The sequence below is a fragment of the Podarcis gaigeae genome (assembly GCF_964106915.1).
Source record: "Podarcis gaigeae genome assembly, chromosome: Z".
Classification (NCBI taxonomy): Eukaryota; Metazoa; Chordata; class Lepidosauria; order Squamata; family Lacertidae; genus Podarcis; species Podarcis gaigeae.
The window spans coordinates 12870601-12887108 of record NC_139691.1 but is presented as its reverse complement, the minus strand read 5'-3'; the positions used below and the strand labels follow the sequence as shown (position 1 = coordinate 12887108).

Sequence of the window (16508 nt, the reverse complement as noted above, 5' to 3'; positions counted from 1 at the left end):
TTTAAATGCACGGTGAGCGTCCTTTGAGCGCCTGCCTCCCGCTCTGTCCCGCCTCCTCGAACGTCGTCCTGAGGCGAAAGTGGGAGGGGCGCGAAGTGTGACGCAAGTACCGCCTCCATTTTTTCATATCCGCCCTTTTTCCAGTCACGCGAGGGGTGGGGCCTCTTCTTTAGCCACGCCTCCGAAGTGGTCACGCCCTCCAACCTTATATCGTCTCCTTCGCTACACACACTTACACACAAAGAAAGAAAGAAAGAAACAAACAAACAGCACCTCTCTCTGCGCACGCGTCCCTAGTCCCTTTCTGCCACGTCACTTCCGCCAGCCGGTGGTGACACTGTTTCCGGGTCCGGCTGAGTGGTTGAGGCGTCCGTTCTGTCAGGAACCAGCCGGTGAGTTAAGAGAAAGGGTTTTATGTTCCGCCTTTTCTTTTCCTTGGCGTTTAGAGGGTGCGTGAAATGTCAGTGTATTGCGGTCGTTGGGGGTGGGTTTCTGTTTTGCTTTCTGGAGGGTGGTAGTAGTGTTGGAAAGAAAGGTGAGACGGTAAATACGGTAAATGGGGAAGGTTTGGCGCGGCTGTTAAGAGCCTCCGTCTTCCCCACTCATTTACCATATTTATTGCCTATAAAAGGACCAAGCAAAAGATGCGAGAAAGTGTTCGGGTTCCCCAACGCTGTTCTTCAGGTGGCATGTAAAAGGAAAAGGGTTCGAGGAGGGAAGAGGGGAAGATTCAGGCATCGTTATTCATTATTTATTTATGAATTATTCTTACACTTACGTCCCACTTTTTCTCCAAGGAGGTCAAGGTGGTGTGCACACTTCTTCGCGTTTTATCTTCACAGCATTTAAGGCTGAGAGATAGTGATTGACCCAGGGTAACCCAGTGAGCTTTAATGGCTTTAACAGAGATTTGAACCTGGGTCTTGCCGCTCTTCATTGGCTTTCACAGTAATGAGGGGAGGGAAATACCTACTTCTCTTTTTCTCTCTTTCCAAGCCTTGCCCCACCAAAGCCTGATTTTGTACAGTAAGTGTGAAGAAGACTTCTACGTAACTCAAAACCACACCACTGTTTTGCAGCATTTTAGTTGACCCAAATAAAGGTATGACTCCAGTGACTTTTTGTTTTCCTTTTTTATGTTGTGACTTTTGTATCATTATTGTTAGTGTTAACCTTGAGTCCTTCTAGATGGGGCTTAATTTACAAACAGGGTATTGGTAACGTGTGTGTTGTAATTTCCCCTGAAAAGAATAAATCCAGATTTAATTATGGGGTGAGTGATGGGATACACGCTAGCATTTTGATGCTAGCAACATTGTTTGGGCACTGCAGAAAAAGGAAAACACCTGGCATGCCTCAGAAGCTCTGATCCAGTAATAAAACTATATTTGGAATCACCTACTTGATGTTTTTTTATTGTGCTTTATTCAAGAGCAGGGACATCAAGTCTTTCCATGGCTCCATATTTTGCTCACACAACAAAGCTGGTCCAAAGGTTATCCACTGAGGTTTGTGACCAAGTGGGAATTTCAGACAAGATCTTTCCTGGCCGAAACATCCATACCATAATGCCCTTTGCAATCCTAAATGTACCGTACTTATAGCACAAGAAGAGCCTTTTAGGGTCAGACCCCAAAAGACGCATCTAGTCCAGCATTCTGTTTTCATAGTGGCCAGCCAGATGCCCATTATGGGAAACTTGCTAGCAAGACCTGAGAGTACTTGCTAGTGCATAAGCCCCCTGGAATACAGGTGCGGCAGGATTTCAATGTGGATCTGGTTGCATTGAACATGGCTTTTATAGTAGCAATGTAAACAATGAGGGGTTTGCTATTCAAAGGTAAAATGGTTAAAGATAATGTTATGCAAATTTTGGAAGGCAAGAATCAAATTTATTTAAGATGCTTAAAGCAGCTTTAAATGTGTATATTGACTCATGCTCACTGCTTCGTGAGATGGTTGGTTTTATTTTTAAGCTTTCTCTTCTTGCTGTCTTCTACCCAAAGGGCCCCAAAATAACTAATGGTAGTTTAAGGACAGTGAATAAGGCAGAGAAGCAGCCTTTGCCAATCTGGTGCCCTCCAGATGTTTTCGACTGCTATTTCCATACAGCATGGCTGTGTTGGTGTGGTCTGAAGGAGTTGTAGCCCAGCACATCTAGACAGCACCAGGTTAACAAAACAGTAGTTACGATAAAGTATGGAGTAGAGCAGCGCACCAGTACCAAACCAGTTTTTTTAAAAGCCAGTTTAAAGCTTTGTTTTAAAGAAACCTAAAAGTCTCCACCTGTCACTGAAAGGATGTTGAATTGCCACAGCTGAAAAGGCCTTTTTGGGTCACAGCCCAGCTCACTTCTAACAAGTGGAATCCAAAGAAAGTCTTCTTAAGATTACCTTAGTGTCTGGACAGGTCCATATATAGGAGAAAATAATCATTAAGGTAGCTGTGTTAGAATTTTAAACTAACGCCAGCACATTGAGTTGTGTCTGAAAGATTGTCAAAAGATGTCTCATATGCCCAGTCCCAGACAGCAGTCTTTTCTGTAGGAAGAATATAAGACAGAAGCGCAGCTCATCGTAGCTGCTCCTAAGGGGGTTTGCCTCTACTGCAATAAGCAACTGATAAGGGGTAAATACAGTAATAATTACTGTAGTGCTTAGCACTAGGATCAGGGATAAGAGATCCCTTATCTCCTGTCTTAGCACTTAGTGCTTACACTGGAGATAACAGATCTGTGTGCCTGATATATAGCATGAGCATCACTTGTCTTAAAATGATCCCACAGGCCAAATTTGACTTTCCCCACCCCTTCAGTAACAGGTGATGGTGGGGAGTGCATTGACATTACTGTAGTCTAATGTGAGTTGGTGGGAAACTGAATATGGCAAGAAATTCAAAGAGCATCATACCGGGGGCCAAATATGATCTCTCGGAGCCAGAATGTATAAATAAAGAGTGCCTCTGGCTATGTTCTCAACTATATGTAAATAACAGGCATGTGTAAGTTAAAAATGCTTTTCAAACATTATCTTAGAAATTGCATTAGAAAAGCTAAAAAGTTTAGGCATAATTTATTAACATTGCCTGCCATTAGTCATTTGCTTCCACCATCCCACCTGCTTCTAGAACTAGAGAAGAGCGCTTCCTGGTTAGCGATAGTGATTTCTGGGTACACAAGCTATGGCACCTCTTGCTAAGTGTTGGTTCAGAGTGGATCCTGTAAGTCATCCTTTGGGTTCAAATTTGAGGGTGTCATCATGAGATTTGGTAGTGAGAGGCAGAGTTAAATATGTGAGGAAGCTGAAGTTACTATCACAAATCAGCCTGCAATGTTCATGAAGTACTTTCAAGGTCAGCATGTTGGACAGGTGGTGTCAGGTGTCCTATAGCTCCTGCAGGGCTGTCAGGAAATCCAGTGAATAATTCATGGTTGCTCAGGGAGATGGTGTTAGGTAGACAGAGAGGCCGAGCCAGGAGATGGTAATTCCCCTTCATATGGCTTCAATGAGACCTCTTCTTGAGTTTTTTTATCTTGCATTGGGGGCTTTGATGTTGCAATCTGTGTTCTGCCTCTTGCATATGGCGCATGTCACGGGTCCCTGTGACTTCCAACATACTTGAAGCCAACAAAATCAGAAGAGCCAAGTATTGGTATGGGCCGGAATTTCTAATGATTATTTTTAGTGATGTGTCTCATTCTGTCTTGATATCTTGAGCCCATCAGTCAAGGGCACATCTTGTGGTTTAAATTTTACAGTCAATTTTAATGCCTTATGGAGTTTATATATATTGGGATGCTTGTAAATATTGTAAAACGTGACTCAGAAGTACATAATCTTTTGTATTGGTTTTAAGAAAAAGATGAAGGAACTGAAGACTGTTAAAAGGTCTGAAACTTGAGTGCAAATGTGGTTCCCAGTGACAGTAGCTTCAAAAAACATTAGTTATGATTTTGTTTCTAGATTTGATTAGTATTGTATCTGTTCCAGTACTTTGCCTTGCATTGAGGTTGGGGTGGGTGGACAGAAGAGAGTTGGAGAGCAATGTAGGTTTAGAATTCAAGGAGTTCAAAATTGTTCCAAACATAGATTTTGATCTTGAACTAATTCTTGCAGATTGCCTAATCTGTGTTCACTGAACCGTATTGTCAGATTTGGTCATTACAAATGCACCCCCTTAATTTTGAAACAGCACTGGGCAATGAGCCCCTTGAGGGAGAGGAACTGATTGGATGGAAGATAAATCAGGCACAGACTGCTGTGTGCTTGTGCCTTGACTGTCTGAACTGCGGTGATCCGGCCTTTGAAGGCCTGTCTGGCTGTTGAAGATGTTTGCAAAACTAAAGAAGAAGATTGCGGAAGAGGCAGCTACTTCTCCGCGGCCAGGAGGGGTGGCTAGAATGCCCAGATCAGTCAGCAAGGAGTCCATCGCATCTGTAGGAGCAGATTCCGGGGATGACTTTGTAAGTGCCAAATGCTACATTTTCCTATCTAGTTTTTTAAGACAACTATGTGTTGTTTTGCTCAGTTTTATGTTGAAGTCTACAGAATACAAAAGCAAACCTAAAAATGTTATCAATCTTTCTGTGGTGTGGTTTGGTCCTCTTGAATGTCATAGTACCAATTCCTTTTGTCCAGGAGAAGAAATGAAGTGCACCAGGTGGTAGCACTGATAGTGTGGGCTGAATCCAGCACCGCTTTACTATTCCAAATTTTCACTAAAGCAGTATGTCCACCTGTCAGTCACCTGATGTAACTCTGACAAGTGAGTGGTGTTGACTGGTGAGCAGTGCGGGGTTCATGTCTGTGTTGGCAAGAGTATCAAGCAGCCAGTATGACAGCTGCTATGCAACTTAGCATAAAAAGGCAAAATTCACTAGCACCTCATGAAGGTGGAGGAAGACCAATGCTGAGTTGAGAGGAATGAGCCTATCCAGCTAGTGTAACATCTAATCATAAGAGAAGAATTGAGAGCACCATTTTTGCTAGTGGAAAGGACAAAACACTGCCCATGCTTTAAAAATTGTAGCATGATGTAAAAACTGCAGCAAAGTGCCATTCCCCTCTCATCTCTCCCCCTGCTTCCCATGGGCAGGCTCTTTTTTGTTGCTGTTGCTGAAATGGACAAGTGTTGGACTGTTCATTTCTGAATTTTTAAAAGTGAGTATTCCTACTATATATCTTTTAATCCACTAAGCCCTCAGATGGAAGCAGCTCCAGGGAGGACCTCTCGTCTCAGCTCTTCCGGAGGAATGAACAAATCCGGAAGCTGGAAGTCAAGCTGTCTGGTAGGTGCTATGTTGGGGGTGAGGGGTTAGCCTAAGAACACAGGTGCTCCCTGTTGTATAGACAACATTCAGAAGTCATACCTGTTCAAAGTACAGGGTGAGCCAAAAGTAGCCCTCCTGGCCTTCTGGACTCTGTCCAGGCCATGCCTCTCAATGGCCTGCTCCACACTGTCCTCTAGCATGGCCCAAATGTGTCCTTGGATGTGATCATGCCTCTTGCTTGTGTAAATAGAGGGTGGAAAGGGATTTATGTATTTGCAGAGACCCTCTGATATTTATGTGCCCAAAAAGGAACCTGCTATACAAAAGAGTCACATCCATTGCTTTCCCCCACTTTTGCTTCTAGCCCTGCCCACCACTGGCATGTCTCTCCCCCCCCCCAACAAAGGTTGTCTACAAAGGAATGCAGCCCTCAAGATGAAAAATGTCTCTTATCCATTGCTAGAGTGGGCAGCACTCCCACCTTGTCAAAAAAAGCCCTTCCTGTTTTTAATTCCACTTCTTAGGTCCACCTTTGTAAGACTCCATTAATCCTTCCACTGTCTGCACTTGGATAGGCAGTCAAAAATGACCATTGCTCTTCTAACATATGATGATAAAACTGCTTCCATTCTTTGAGCCAGTGTGGATGGTGTATGTGTGATTTTATAGAGCATCAAGGTCTGGGTTTACACATACTCTGTGCAACTATACTATGGGCTACCGAGAAAGGAATGGCCTGCTGGAGCCACACTGCTGGTCTTGGTAACTTGCCCTGCCCTTTCAGCAATGTTTGATTCTCTGTTCCTAGCAAAATTCCTTCTGTCTGTACCTCTTCTTCATACTTCATGTGCAGTAGCAGTATTTTGTTTTGCCTGGTGCTGAGGTGTGGCCGTTTGCCTCACCTTCCTTAACAGAAATGATTTTCAAACAAAGGAAATCATTATTCCTCTTCACTCACCAGGTTTTTTTCCTCCCCTCCTCCCGGTTTTCTCCCTCCTGTCTGCCCATCTCTGGTTGGTGCTGCTGCCTCCTTCCCCCAAGATTACGCCGAGCAGGTCCGAAACTTGCAGAAGATTAAGGAGAAGCTTGAGAACGCATTAGAGACCCATCAGGATTGTACGTACCCATCTTCTTTCCATTTCCCTTTAAAAAAGGGCATAGAAGCCTCAGGAAGTAAAACTGTTTTTTGAACTTGAGCCAGCCAAGAAAATTATTATTTGTGCTTGCTTGCTTGCAAATGAGGATGAAGGCACAGTTTGTAGGCCAGCATGGACTTTAGTCTGGCTGTTCGAAACAGGTTTATCACTAGCAAAATCCTGAGGGGAGGAGGCAGCGTGTGAGCCTGAATCTCATTCTTGAAATGGTAAGCTGTGGTTTGGCATACACTTGAGCAGGCCCCTTATTTACTTCCTCATTTGTGGGAAAGCAGATGAGGGTGAGATTTGGGCCTAGGAGAGAGTCAGAATTTAATGTTGCTCAGTATTGTGCTGCCTGAAGTGTAGCTGGGACACTGAAAGAAGAGAAAGTGAAATGACCAGAGAACTGTGAATGGTTCTTTATTCTGAGAAGTATAATACATACAAAACATAGGCATCTCTCATACAAAGTTCTCAGCTGCTATCTGCAGCTTCTGAAGGACCTGTGCAAGGTTCAGAGGTTTTTGAATAAGCAGGGGGAGCATCCGCCCCAAACTCCACCTTGGGTCCTGTCGAAGAGTTACCTCATTCTGTGGAGTAATGTTCTGCTGATGGGGCAGTACCAAGGGGCAGTGTCGGAACACATGCTTTCCATATGGAAGGACCTGGTGTGATTTCCCCCCACACCTGACCCAAAAATCTCCAGTTAAAACAATTTCAGGCAGTACTGGAACTGCCCCACTAACCTCAGTCTACCCACAGCCAATATTTGCCTGCCTGTTTTCTGACTCACAACAGTCCAGGAGATGGCACTGCCTGTCAGCTTGCGGCTCCTTAATCTCAGTGTTGCCCTTGTAGAACTCTGCAGGGAGGGGGAAGAGGACAAAACTAGAATTGCTTAGCTCCATCTGTCACTGGCTGTGCCTCCACCTACCATTGGACTCCCTGCCTTCTGCCCTACCAACCTCATTGGGCACCAGCCACTACTGATTTCAGGTAGCAGTCTTTAGCAATTAACACTTTGCTGAGGGACTTGGGGACCTACTGCCAGTCAGAGCAGGCAGCACTGGAGTAGCCTTGGCTCACTGTTAGGCAGTAACTTGCACTCCTAAAATGGAATGAGTCTGGGCCTTGGGCACAGCAGCACCCAGGTGTTTCTCCGGCTCATGTGTTGTCACCCGCAGCCTTTGTGAAGAAGCTCCAAGAGCAGAATGAGGCTCATCAAGCCAGCACGGCCAAGATGGCAGAAGGCACGGTTTTGGCTCTGGAGAAGAAGGACCAGGTCAGTCAGGCTCGTGAAGCCTTTGTTGCCATGCTTCCAGAAGTTCTGAGATGGGTGAGGAGAGGGACAAGCCTTCCTGGACAACCCCACTCTGCCAGGTCCTCACTTTTTTCAGGCTTAGCATGGTCATTGTAGGGAATGATGGGGTTCGTAGTCCCAACAAACATTAAGGGGGCACTTTCCCCTCCCATTCCTACTCTCCCAGGAATAGTCTCTCAAGATTGTTATTAATTGTTAAATTTATTAGTAACTTTTTTCCCCCAGGCAACTCAGAGCCACTTACAATTACAGTGGTACCTCGGTTTTTGAGTGTCTCGGAAGCTGAACATTTTGGTTTTCGAAAGCCAAAAACCTGGAAGTAATTGCCTCCATTTTCAAACGTGCCTTGGAAATCGAATGAATTCTGCTGCATGTTTTTCAGTTTTCTCCATTGAACTTGCAGCCAGCCCTTTGCTGGCTTTCGAACATTGCAGAACTCGAATGGTCTTCTGGACTGTTTTTGTCTGGTGCCTAAAGATATGTAACGATGGTGCCAGGTGAGCCTCCCTGTGGGAGAGCTTTCCACAAGCGAGAAGCCACCACTGAAGATTGATTGATTGTGTTTCTGTGCTGCGTTTCATTTAAATGAATCCCAAAGTGACTTACAAACAATAAATAACAGTAACATAATAAAACACAGTAAAACATTATAGCATAAATCATATAAAATAACAAACAGTCATGCTCCTTCTCTCTGAGACTGTCCCTTTAAGGAAGGGAGCCTCTCTGTGATGCAATAACAGCACCAGTTGCTGTTGCTCCTTTGAACTGTGCAGGACAGATGGTGTAGGCTCTGAACTTTTCTGCTCCCTGGTTTGTTGCCAGCTTCTCCCTCATTATAGCCCCTCTGGCATGCAAATGTTGACCTGTCCTTTTCTTCCTTCCCAGGAATGGAGGGAGAAGCTGTCACACCTTGAAAAGGCAAGTAGCTTACTTAGAGCTGGGCCCTAAAATGTGCAAACAGACAGGATCTCATTTTTGGAGGCTGTAATCTTCTCTTCCTCCCCTTCCCAAATAGACTTCAAATTTAGTTCCCAGCTGTGCTGCAGACATAATAAGCAACTTAGTCTTGGTGCCTTGTGTCCCTCAGTCTTCCATGACAGTCTAGACTGTTGAATCCTATAGACATTTCTTGATAGCAAAAGCATTATGTGGTCTTGCAGGGTTACCAGCAGAATGATGTAAATTCTCTCTCCATAAGGCAGGAAGGTGGGAAACTCCCCCCCCCCCCGCTGCATTTTTGGCTTCCAACTCCTCTCAGCCTCAACCAGCATGTTAGTTTGCCAACATCTGGAGGGCCATGGGTTTCCCTCTACTGGGCTACGGAAATATTATTGTGATCCTTGAAAGAGAAGCAGAAAACCATTCCCTAGAACACTTGAATAAGAGAAGCTTGTAAAAGGCTTCCAGATTTTTCTCTATATTCTTGAGGCATAGAATCTTGAACAAAAAAGACTTCTAGTTACTTGAGCACCTATACTACTCAGGGGTAGCTAATGGCAAACAAGCAATAGAATAATTACCAGACTAGAAGAATATTCTGAATACTTAGGTACAATTGTCAAACTTTTAAATGCCGTCCCTGCTGAATGAAAGACAGAGACTACTCTGCTTGTAACACCCCTCGACAATAGAGAGTGTGGCAATGCCCAGATGCCTTGAAAACAAGGTCAGCCTGCGACACCCCAACTTACACCTGGCAGTACCTCTCAGTTTATCCTTACCCCTGAGCAAGAACTTCCAAAGCTGCTGCTTCATTTTCTGCTTCAAGGGATGTGGCTTTAAGGGTCTCTTGTTCCCAAGGGTTGCATCCAACTAAGTTCTAATCAGAGTAAACCCATTGAAAATAATGGACTAGCACCGGATGCAGCCTCCAGTTGAGTGGAGGGGTGTTCTGTTTGCCATCCTTGAGGGGACCCCTGGGAAACTAACCAAGCCAGACCTCCTGTCACCTGGAACTGGTGTGTGTGCAGTACAACTGATCTGAGTGCTGGATGTGACACAGAAGATGCGCCATCAGACTGGGTGTCTATTCATAAAGCCTCACCTGAGAAACTAGGGTGGTGCTAGTGGGTCCCAGAAAAGCTCTTCATTGTGAGTTTTCTGGGGCAATTTGTGGGTTGTTTGGGTCCTGAGAACCTTTTTCTATAAATATTACTAATTTGTATACATGGTTTTACTGTGTATTTTGTAGCATTTGTTGTTGCTCTTTCAGTTTTCTTTACACAGAATAGAGATAATTTCTATGACAGACCTTAGCTAGATTGCGTTTGAACATCAAGACCCACCCCAAAATCCTTGTTGTGAGTACTTTTTGATATATAGGACCTTGGCAGATGGGCCTTCCTCCCACCAAGCAGAACACTGGACAATCTCCCCCTTTTCAGATCTTAATTGGCTTTTACACTGAAGCTGGGAAATCTCCCTAATCTTCTTTTCTATGTGTTGGCTGCTTAACAGGAGAAGAAGCTCCTTTCGGCACAGCTACAAGAGATGAAAGAGCAGAGCTTGAACCTTTTCCAGAAAAGGGATGAGATTGATGAGTTGGAGGGCTTCCAGCAGCAGGAGCTGGCTAAAGTCAAGCACATGGTGAGTGATCCCAAGGGAAACCCATTTGGGGTAGGGCAGCCAAACCCAGCCTAAACCTCTGGGACATAATCCAGGAAGCTCTTGCCTTTATATTCCACTGACCGCCTGCTCCCCAGCTGGTCTTCCTCTTTTTCTCTCTTATCTACCCTTGGGCTTATTGGACTCTGCCTTCACCCTTTAGCTTATGTTCTACCTCTTTTTCACTGTGGGAATCAAAGGGGAGTACATGGGCAATCTCAAAGTAGGAATATCAGAAGTTTGTCCTGTTTAGCTCAGTATTGTCTACACTTACCATCAGCAGCTCTCCTGGGTTTTAGGCAAGAGACATTATCAGCCTGTCCTGTAGATGTCAAGGATTGAACATGGGACCTTCTGCATGCAAAACAAATGCTTTTCCACTGATCTATGGTCCTTCCCTTAAGACACAGGGGCATAGGAAGCCATCCTACAACTCCCAGCAAGCAGGGCTCAGAGGTCAGGCATGGTGGGAATTACAATGCAACTACATGTGGATGGCATTAAACTGGCCAGCCCTGCCATATTCCAAGGTAGCACTGTACTGAGAGGTTCCCTCTGCCTCTGAGAGCTAGCTGATTGATATGTGGTTTTGTTGTTTGTTTTCTTTAAAACATGCAGCTTTTGAAGAAGGAAGAGTCACTGGCCCAGATGGAGCAGGAATTGGGATCCTCCACACAAGAGCTGCAGCGCACTCGAGAGGAGCTGCAGACCTTTCGCACTTTGTCCTCCTGCCAGGCAGCAGAGTTACAGCAACTACGACAGCAGCATGCAGAGCTGGAAGCAGAGAGGTTGGGGAAAGAATGTTCTGCTTAGACCCTCTGGGTGTCTTGTCCTGGACAGGCTTTGTGTGCCTGAAAATTCTTATTTATTTAAAAGCATCTCCTCTTAGCTGCACAAGTTTGGCAATGTGCCCTTTTAGAGAAAACACAAAAACTCAGGGCAGCCATGGGATGGTAGGTGAAAAACCCATTTGAGGAAAATATGGGTAGTGTTTATTGAGCCATCATGGTGTTATAGTTAGTGTGTTGGACTACAGCCTGGAAAACCAGGGATCAAATCCCCATTTGGCCCTGAAGTTCAGTTTGCCAGTCAGTCACTCTCAGCCTCACCTACCTCACAGGGTTGTGAGGATAAAGTGGGAAGAAGAAGCATGTGCGCCACCTTGAGCATCTTTTAGGAAAGGCAGAATCTTGTATGTGATGATTTTAAGATATGCCAGTGTAAAGGATAATGTTTTCTCCTTGCCCTTCATATATTCTAGACCAGTGCTACCTCAAAAGGACTGGTGCCGGTCCACAAGCCGTTGGCTGCTGGCCTGTGGCAGCCCCATCACAGCCCAGGTTGGATGGGATGCTTCCGGGACCAAATATGGCACCAGAATCTGGGATGTTGGGAGGGAAAAAATAGCTGGTCCACCACATTAGAGTACTACTCTAGACCACGGACCTTTTGAGTTACCTCTTTACCTTGAAACCCTGTAGAAGAAATATAAACATAAGCTGATGAGTTTGCATTGTTACTGAGCTGTCTTAAGCCTGTTATGTTAATGGCTCACTCTTTGCATCGGTATTGTTTGTTTAATTTTTTTAATCTGTATCTTCAAAACAGTTTAATGAACAATTTTAAAAAAGCATTTCTAAAGTGCTTAATGTTTTAAAGATTTCTAGATGGTGTACAATAGAAAACCAAACAATATCATCAAAACGATGGGGCTGATGGAAGTTGGCAGGCCCAGGTTTCTCATGCCGGCTCTAAGGGGCAGACCTAAAACCACTGCCATCTCCATAAGACAGGTCATGGGGGCACCATTTCAGAGCAAATGAAATAAAGCTTCCTGTGGTTGGATATGAAACCATTATCTCAGCTTAGACCTAACACACAGAATTGAACTTCTTGCTCAGGGATGGGAACCTATGGCCGTCCAGATATTCTTGGACTTCCCAAATCCTTTGTTCCTGACCACTGGTCCTCTTGGCTGGGCTGATAGAAGTTGGAGTCATAACAATATATGGAGGGCACTGTGTTGGCTATCCCTGATCTCTGGCCTTCAAGTTAAATTTCTCTTCCTCCTTTCATTTCCTCCCCTCACAGGGATGAGCTCATCGATGCAGAGGAGAATGCAGAAAGCAAGATCACAACCTTAGAGCAGCGGAGCCAGGAGCTCCAAGCGTACATTCAGCAACTGTCAGTAGATCTACAAAATGTAAGTGGGAGATTCTCTTCTCTTACCCACATACATCAGATGCCTCTCTTGCAAGCAGAGAGTGTGCTTAAAAGCCTTCCTTTTCCCTATTTAGAGCCAGTGTGGTGTAGTGGTTAAGAGCGGTAGTCACGTAATCTGGTGAACCGGGTTCGTGTCTCCGCTCCTCCACATGCAGCTGCTGGGTGACCTTGGGCCAGTCACACTTCTGTGAAGTCTCTCAGCCCCACTCACCTCACAGAGTGTTTGTTGTGGGGGAGGAAGGGAAAGGAGGTTGTTAGCCGCTTTGAGACTCCTGAAGGGGAGTGAAAGGCGGGATATCAAATCCAAACTCTTCTCTTCTTCTTCTTCCTTTGAATGAATCGAAAGATAGTAGAGAAATTAAATATTTTTTTTATTTAATTTACATTATCATTAGTTCCGGTAGTAGTACTGTTATTATTATTATATCATTTCTATACTACTTTATATTTTTAAGGGGGGGAAATCTCAAAGCAGTTTACAACATGCACTGGAACTACATTAAAGCAAACAATTAAAAACGTAGCAATTAAAACAGTGAAAAGACGGTGAAAACAGTAAAATCACAAGTTCAGTTCAGGAGAAGTCTTGCCCAAGCAGGTGTGTCTTCAGGAGCCAGCTGAATGCCAATGCTGATGGGAGCATGTCCTATTTCAGCAGCAGGGAGGGCACCTACTAAAACATTTTTGTTTCAGCAAACCTACACTGATACATAGAATATTGACATGTGTTTTAATATGTTTTTTAGCTTATTGTTAATTTTAATTATCTTTAAAATGTTTTTAAACAATGTTCTTAGCTTCATTATTGATATCTTATTGTTTAATTCTCTTTGTATACCACTTGGAGGGTTGTTTTCTTTAAGCAATCAAGTGGTTTATAACTTTTATGGGGGGAATTCAGTAGGTGTCCAACTAAGCTCTATTTAGAGTAGGCCTATTGAAACTAATGACTAATAAAGTTAGCCGTGTCCTTTAATTTCAGTTGGCCCACCCTTGAGTGGGACTAAAGTTGTGTACAACCCATTGAAAATGGTTTTTATTTCAATAACTTTGTTCTTTGTTCTTGGGTTTCTTTGCTTTTGCATGGCTGCTCTAATTGTTTTTTCCTCCACATTGTCATTGTTAATCTTCTTGAGCCCCATTTGGTGGAAAAGTGGGAAAACCCAATAACTAATAAAGCATATATTTTAGGCTCAAGTATCTGCCACCAGTTGTGAGAAGCGAATGGAAGCACTGCAGCGAGAACACGACTCTCTGAAACAGGAGTATGAACAGAATAAGCAAAAGGTATGGCCTGGATGTTATCACACTGAGAAAAGGGGTAAGCAGACCCCCAGGGTTTGGACATTTCTGCAATGAAGAAGAGAATGCTATGTGATGATACAGATATTTCAGCAACCAGAAAAACTGGAATTGATGTGCAGAGATTGTGGGGTCAGCAACCTGGGGCCCATGGGTGCATGAATCAGTACCTCCTATGGCTCCTGTGAAAGGTCTTAGTAAATATGCCCATCAGAAATCCCCATTGCACAAAAGTGAGAGACTGGTTCTTCTCCCTGCTCAGTGCCTGATTGTAAATGCTCAGCCTCTCTTACATTGATGGGTATGCCCGCTTCAATGTGCCCATGTTTATTTAGAATTCATTGCAGAGCAAACGTATGTCTCTCGACAGATGATTGTTGAGGTGGAGGAGAAAAGCCAACTTGTGAGCCACTTGCAGGAGAAAGTGACCATCCTGGAGAAGCACTTTGAAGGGAATCTCTCTGGTGATGAGCATGTCCAGGAGCTGCTCAGGGAGGTAAATGTGGGGCATTTAGAAGGGGTTGCAAGAGTGCTGTACTGAGGGCATCAGATCTTTTCATGCAGTCCATTGCTTCATCATCCATGAAGATGTTCTTTAGGGCTGGGTACCGGCCTTGTTCCTGCCAACCTAGCAGTTCGAAAGCATGTCAAAGTGCAAGTAGATAAATAGGTACCGATCTGGTGGGAAGGTAAACAGCGTTTCCGTACGCTGCTCTGGTTCGCCAGAAGCGGCTTAGTCATGCTGGCCACATGACCCGGAAGCTGTAAGCCGGCTCCCTCGGCCAATAAAGCGAGATGAGCGCCGCAACCCCAAAGTCAGTCACGACTGGACCTAATGGTCAGGGCTCCCTTTAGCTTACCAGCCTTGTGGAAGCTGCTGAGCTTTCACACTTCCAGTAAAATGCTGTTTGTAGAGACAAGTGGAACTGGCCACAGATGTTGGCAGTGTGGAGTGCTCCTTTGCAGTGTCTCAGTCAGCTGTGCCCTCCTCTACAGTCCTCCCTTCCACCCACTGCTGTCAACCAGTATTCTATTCTTACTGAGCTTGCTCAGTATTCACTGGACCTTTTTGAGGGGTTTGTTTTATTCCCCATTAGGGTTCCCCCTGCTAAAGATTTTGTTGATGTTCCCCCGAGCCTATTGATACAACTCCCCTTTCACTGAACAAGCAACAACACTCACCACTTGAAAATAATGGAAGGATAATGGAAAGATGGATCTTTTAGATCCTTCCTGCTGCATCATGGGCTAATGATGCTTTCTGGTCAGAGCCTGGCTTTAAGGATTTTGATAGCATGGGCTCAGTTCATTCTGGATGTAGAGCATGGTCTTCTTGCAAATGGGTAACTGAAAGGGTGGGGCTGCCCATTCTGATGGGTCTTAAAACATCAATCAGATGTGAATTCAGCTTAGCAATGTCATTGTCCTCACTTGGTTTAGGTTTGGCATGGCCCTAATTTTTCTCTTGAGTGAGTAGTAAGTATTTACATGCCACCCAGGAAATACTAAATACTGTGAGAAGTTTGGCTGGCATTAGACCAGATTTTTGTTTTATGTCCAAGAGTTGGGAACCTTCAGCTCTCCAGGCGTTTTCTGAACTACAACTCCCATCATTCCCAGCCACCGGCTGGGGTTGATGGGCATTATAGTTGACCACTCTGGAGGGCCCAAGGTTCTCTACCACTGTTTTATTTCTTTGCAGTCTTTGCACCCGCCCTTTAGAAAAGTCAGTACTAAGACAGGCTCTGCCCTCAAGGCTCACAATAAAAAAAAGAGACTGCACATGAGAAAAAATGAATGGGAAGGTGGAGGAAGCAAACAAGCTCAAGCACAAGTTATTCAGGTTATTCTTCAGCTTACAGCCAGTGTCAATGGAGGTTCTGCTTGTCTTGCCCTTTGTAAAGAGTAGACCCTTCCTTGAAGCTTTCCCCACCCACGTCACTCAGAACCAGGGGCAGATCTGGTGACAGCATCAAGGCCACGAAGACAGGACAGTTCCTGCTGCACAGTTCTTCCCTCACATAGCTGCCTACTTGACTTCTAGAAGCACAAGAACCTGCCTCTTTTTGAGTGAGACTGTTGTCCATCTGGCTCAGTGCTGTCTACACTGACTGGCAGAGGCTTTCCAGGATTTCCAGCAGGAGTATTTCCCAGCCCTAGCTGGAGATACAATTTGGTATTGAACCTGGGACCTTCTGCAAGGCAGATGCTCTGCCACTAAGCTATGACCCTTTCCCTACTTTTCTGCAGCATTTTCCAATTCTATTACAGTTTTGGCTGCAGACTTTTAATGATGCCATGTAGAAAACTCTTGCTTAATGATTCTCTGTTTCATTTGCATGGTTGCTCTGTACTTTTATTAATTTATTTGCATTTTTGTCTGTTCTTCTTTCCATTGTATTTTGTTGACTGCTTGGAGGGCCACCAAGATGTGAGACATCAACACATAAAAGCCATAGTAACAATAATATTAGTAGTCATTGAATTTTCTCCCCTTTCTAGAAAAGTGCTTTGGAACAGAGACTGGAGGAGGCCAGGCAGCAGCTTTCAGCTGCACGGACAAGCCATGCAGAGAGTTTAAGTCTTCTGGAGACTCAGGTACACAGGGCAGGATTGCTTTCTGAAGCCTGGGATGGTGTTTAGTGGTTGG

At 44.6% G+C, this 16508-nt stretch overlaps 1 protein-coding gene across 12 annotated transcripts in view; it reads left to right on the top strand.

Annotated features, from left to right (window-relative positions):
- Positions 1-66: 66 nt before the first annotated feature.
- GOLGA1 (golgin A1) overlaps positions 67-16508 on the top strand; it is a 38540-nt gene continuing 22098 nt past the window's right edge. For 4 of the 12 annotated variants that reach the window (XM_083721170.1, XM_083721169.1, XM_083721168.1 and 1 more), the window contains exons 1-12: positions 67-392; positions 4192-4462; positions 5197-5287; positions 6311-6385; positions 7590-7687; positions 8615-8647; positions 10187-10315; positions 10952-11121; positions 12425-12536; positions 13748-13843; positions 14229-14354; positions 16361-16456. In XM_083721170.1, the coding sequence (XP_083577296.1) occupies positions 4328-4462; positions 5197-5287; positions 6311-6385; positions 7590-7687; positions 8615-8647; positions 10187-10315; positions 10952-11121; positions 12425-12536; positions 13748-13843; positions 14229-14354; positions 16361-16456 (1161 nt within the window). In that variant the 5' untranslated portion in view covers positions 67-392; positions 4192-4327. Of the gene's footprint in view, positions 393-996; positions 1103-4191; positions 4463-5196; positions 5288-6310; positions 6386-7589; positions 7688-8614; positions 8648-10186; positions 10316-10951; positions 11122-12424; positions 12537-13747; positions 13844-14228; positions 14355-16360; positions 16457-16508 lie in introns of all 12 variants that reach the window. The other 8 variants (XM_083721166.1, XM_083721165.1, XM_083721164.1 and 5 more) reach the window with 4 other exon arrangements.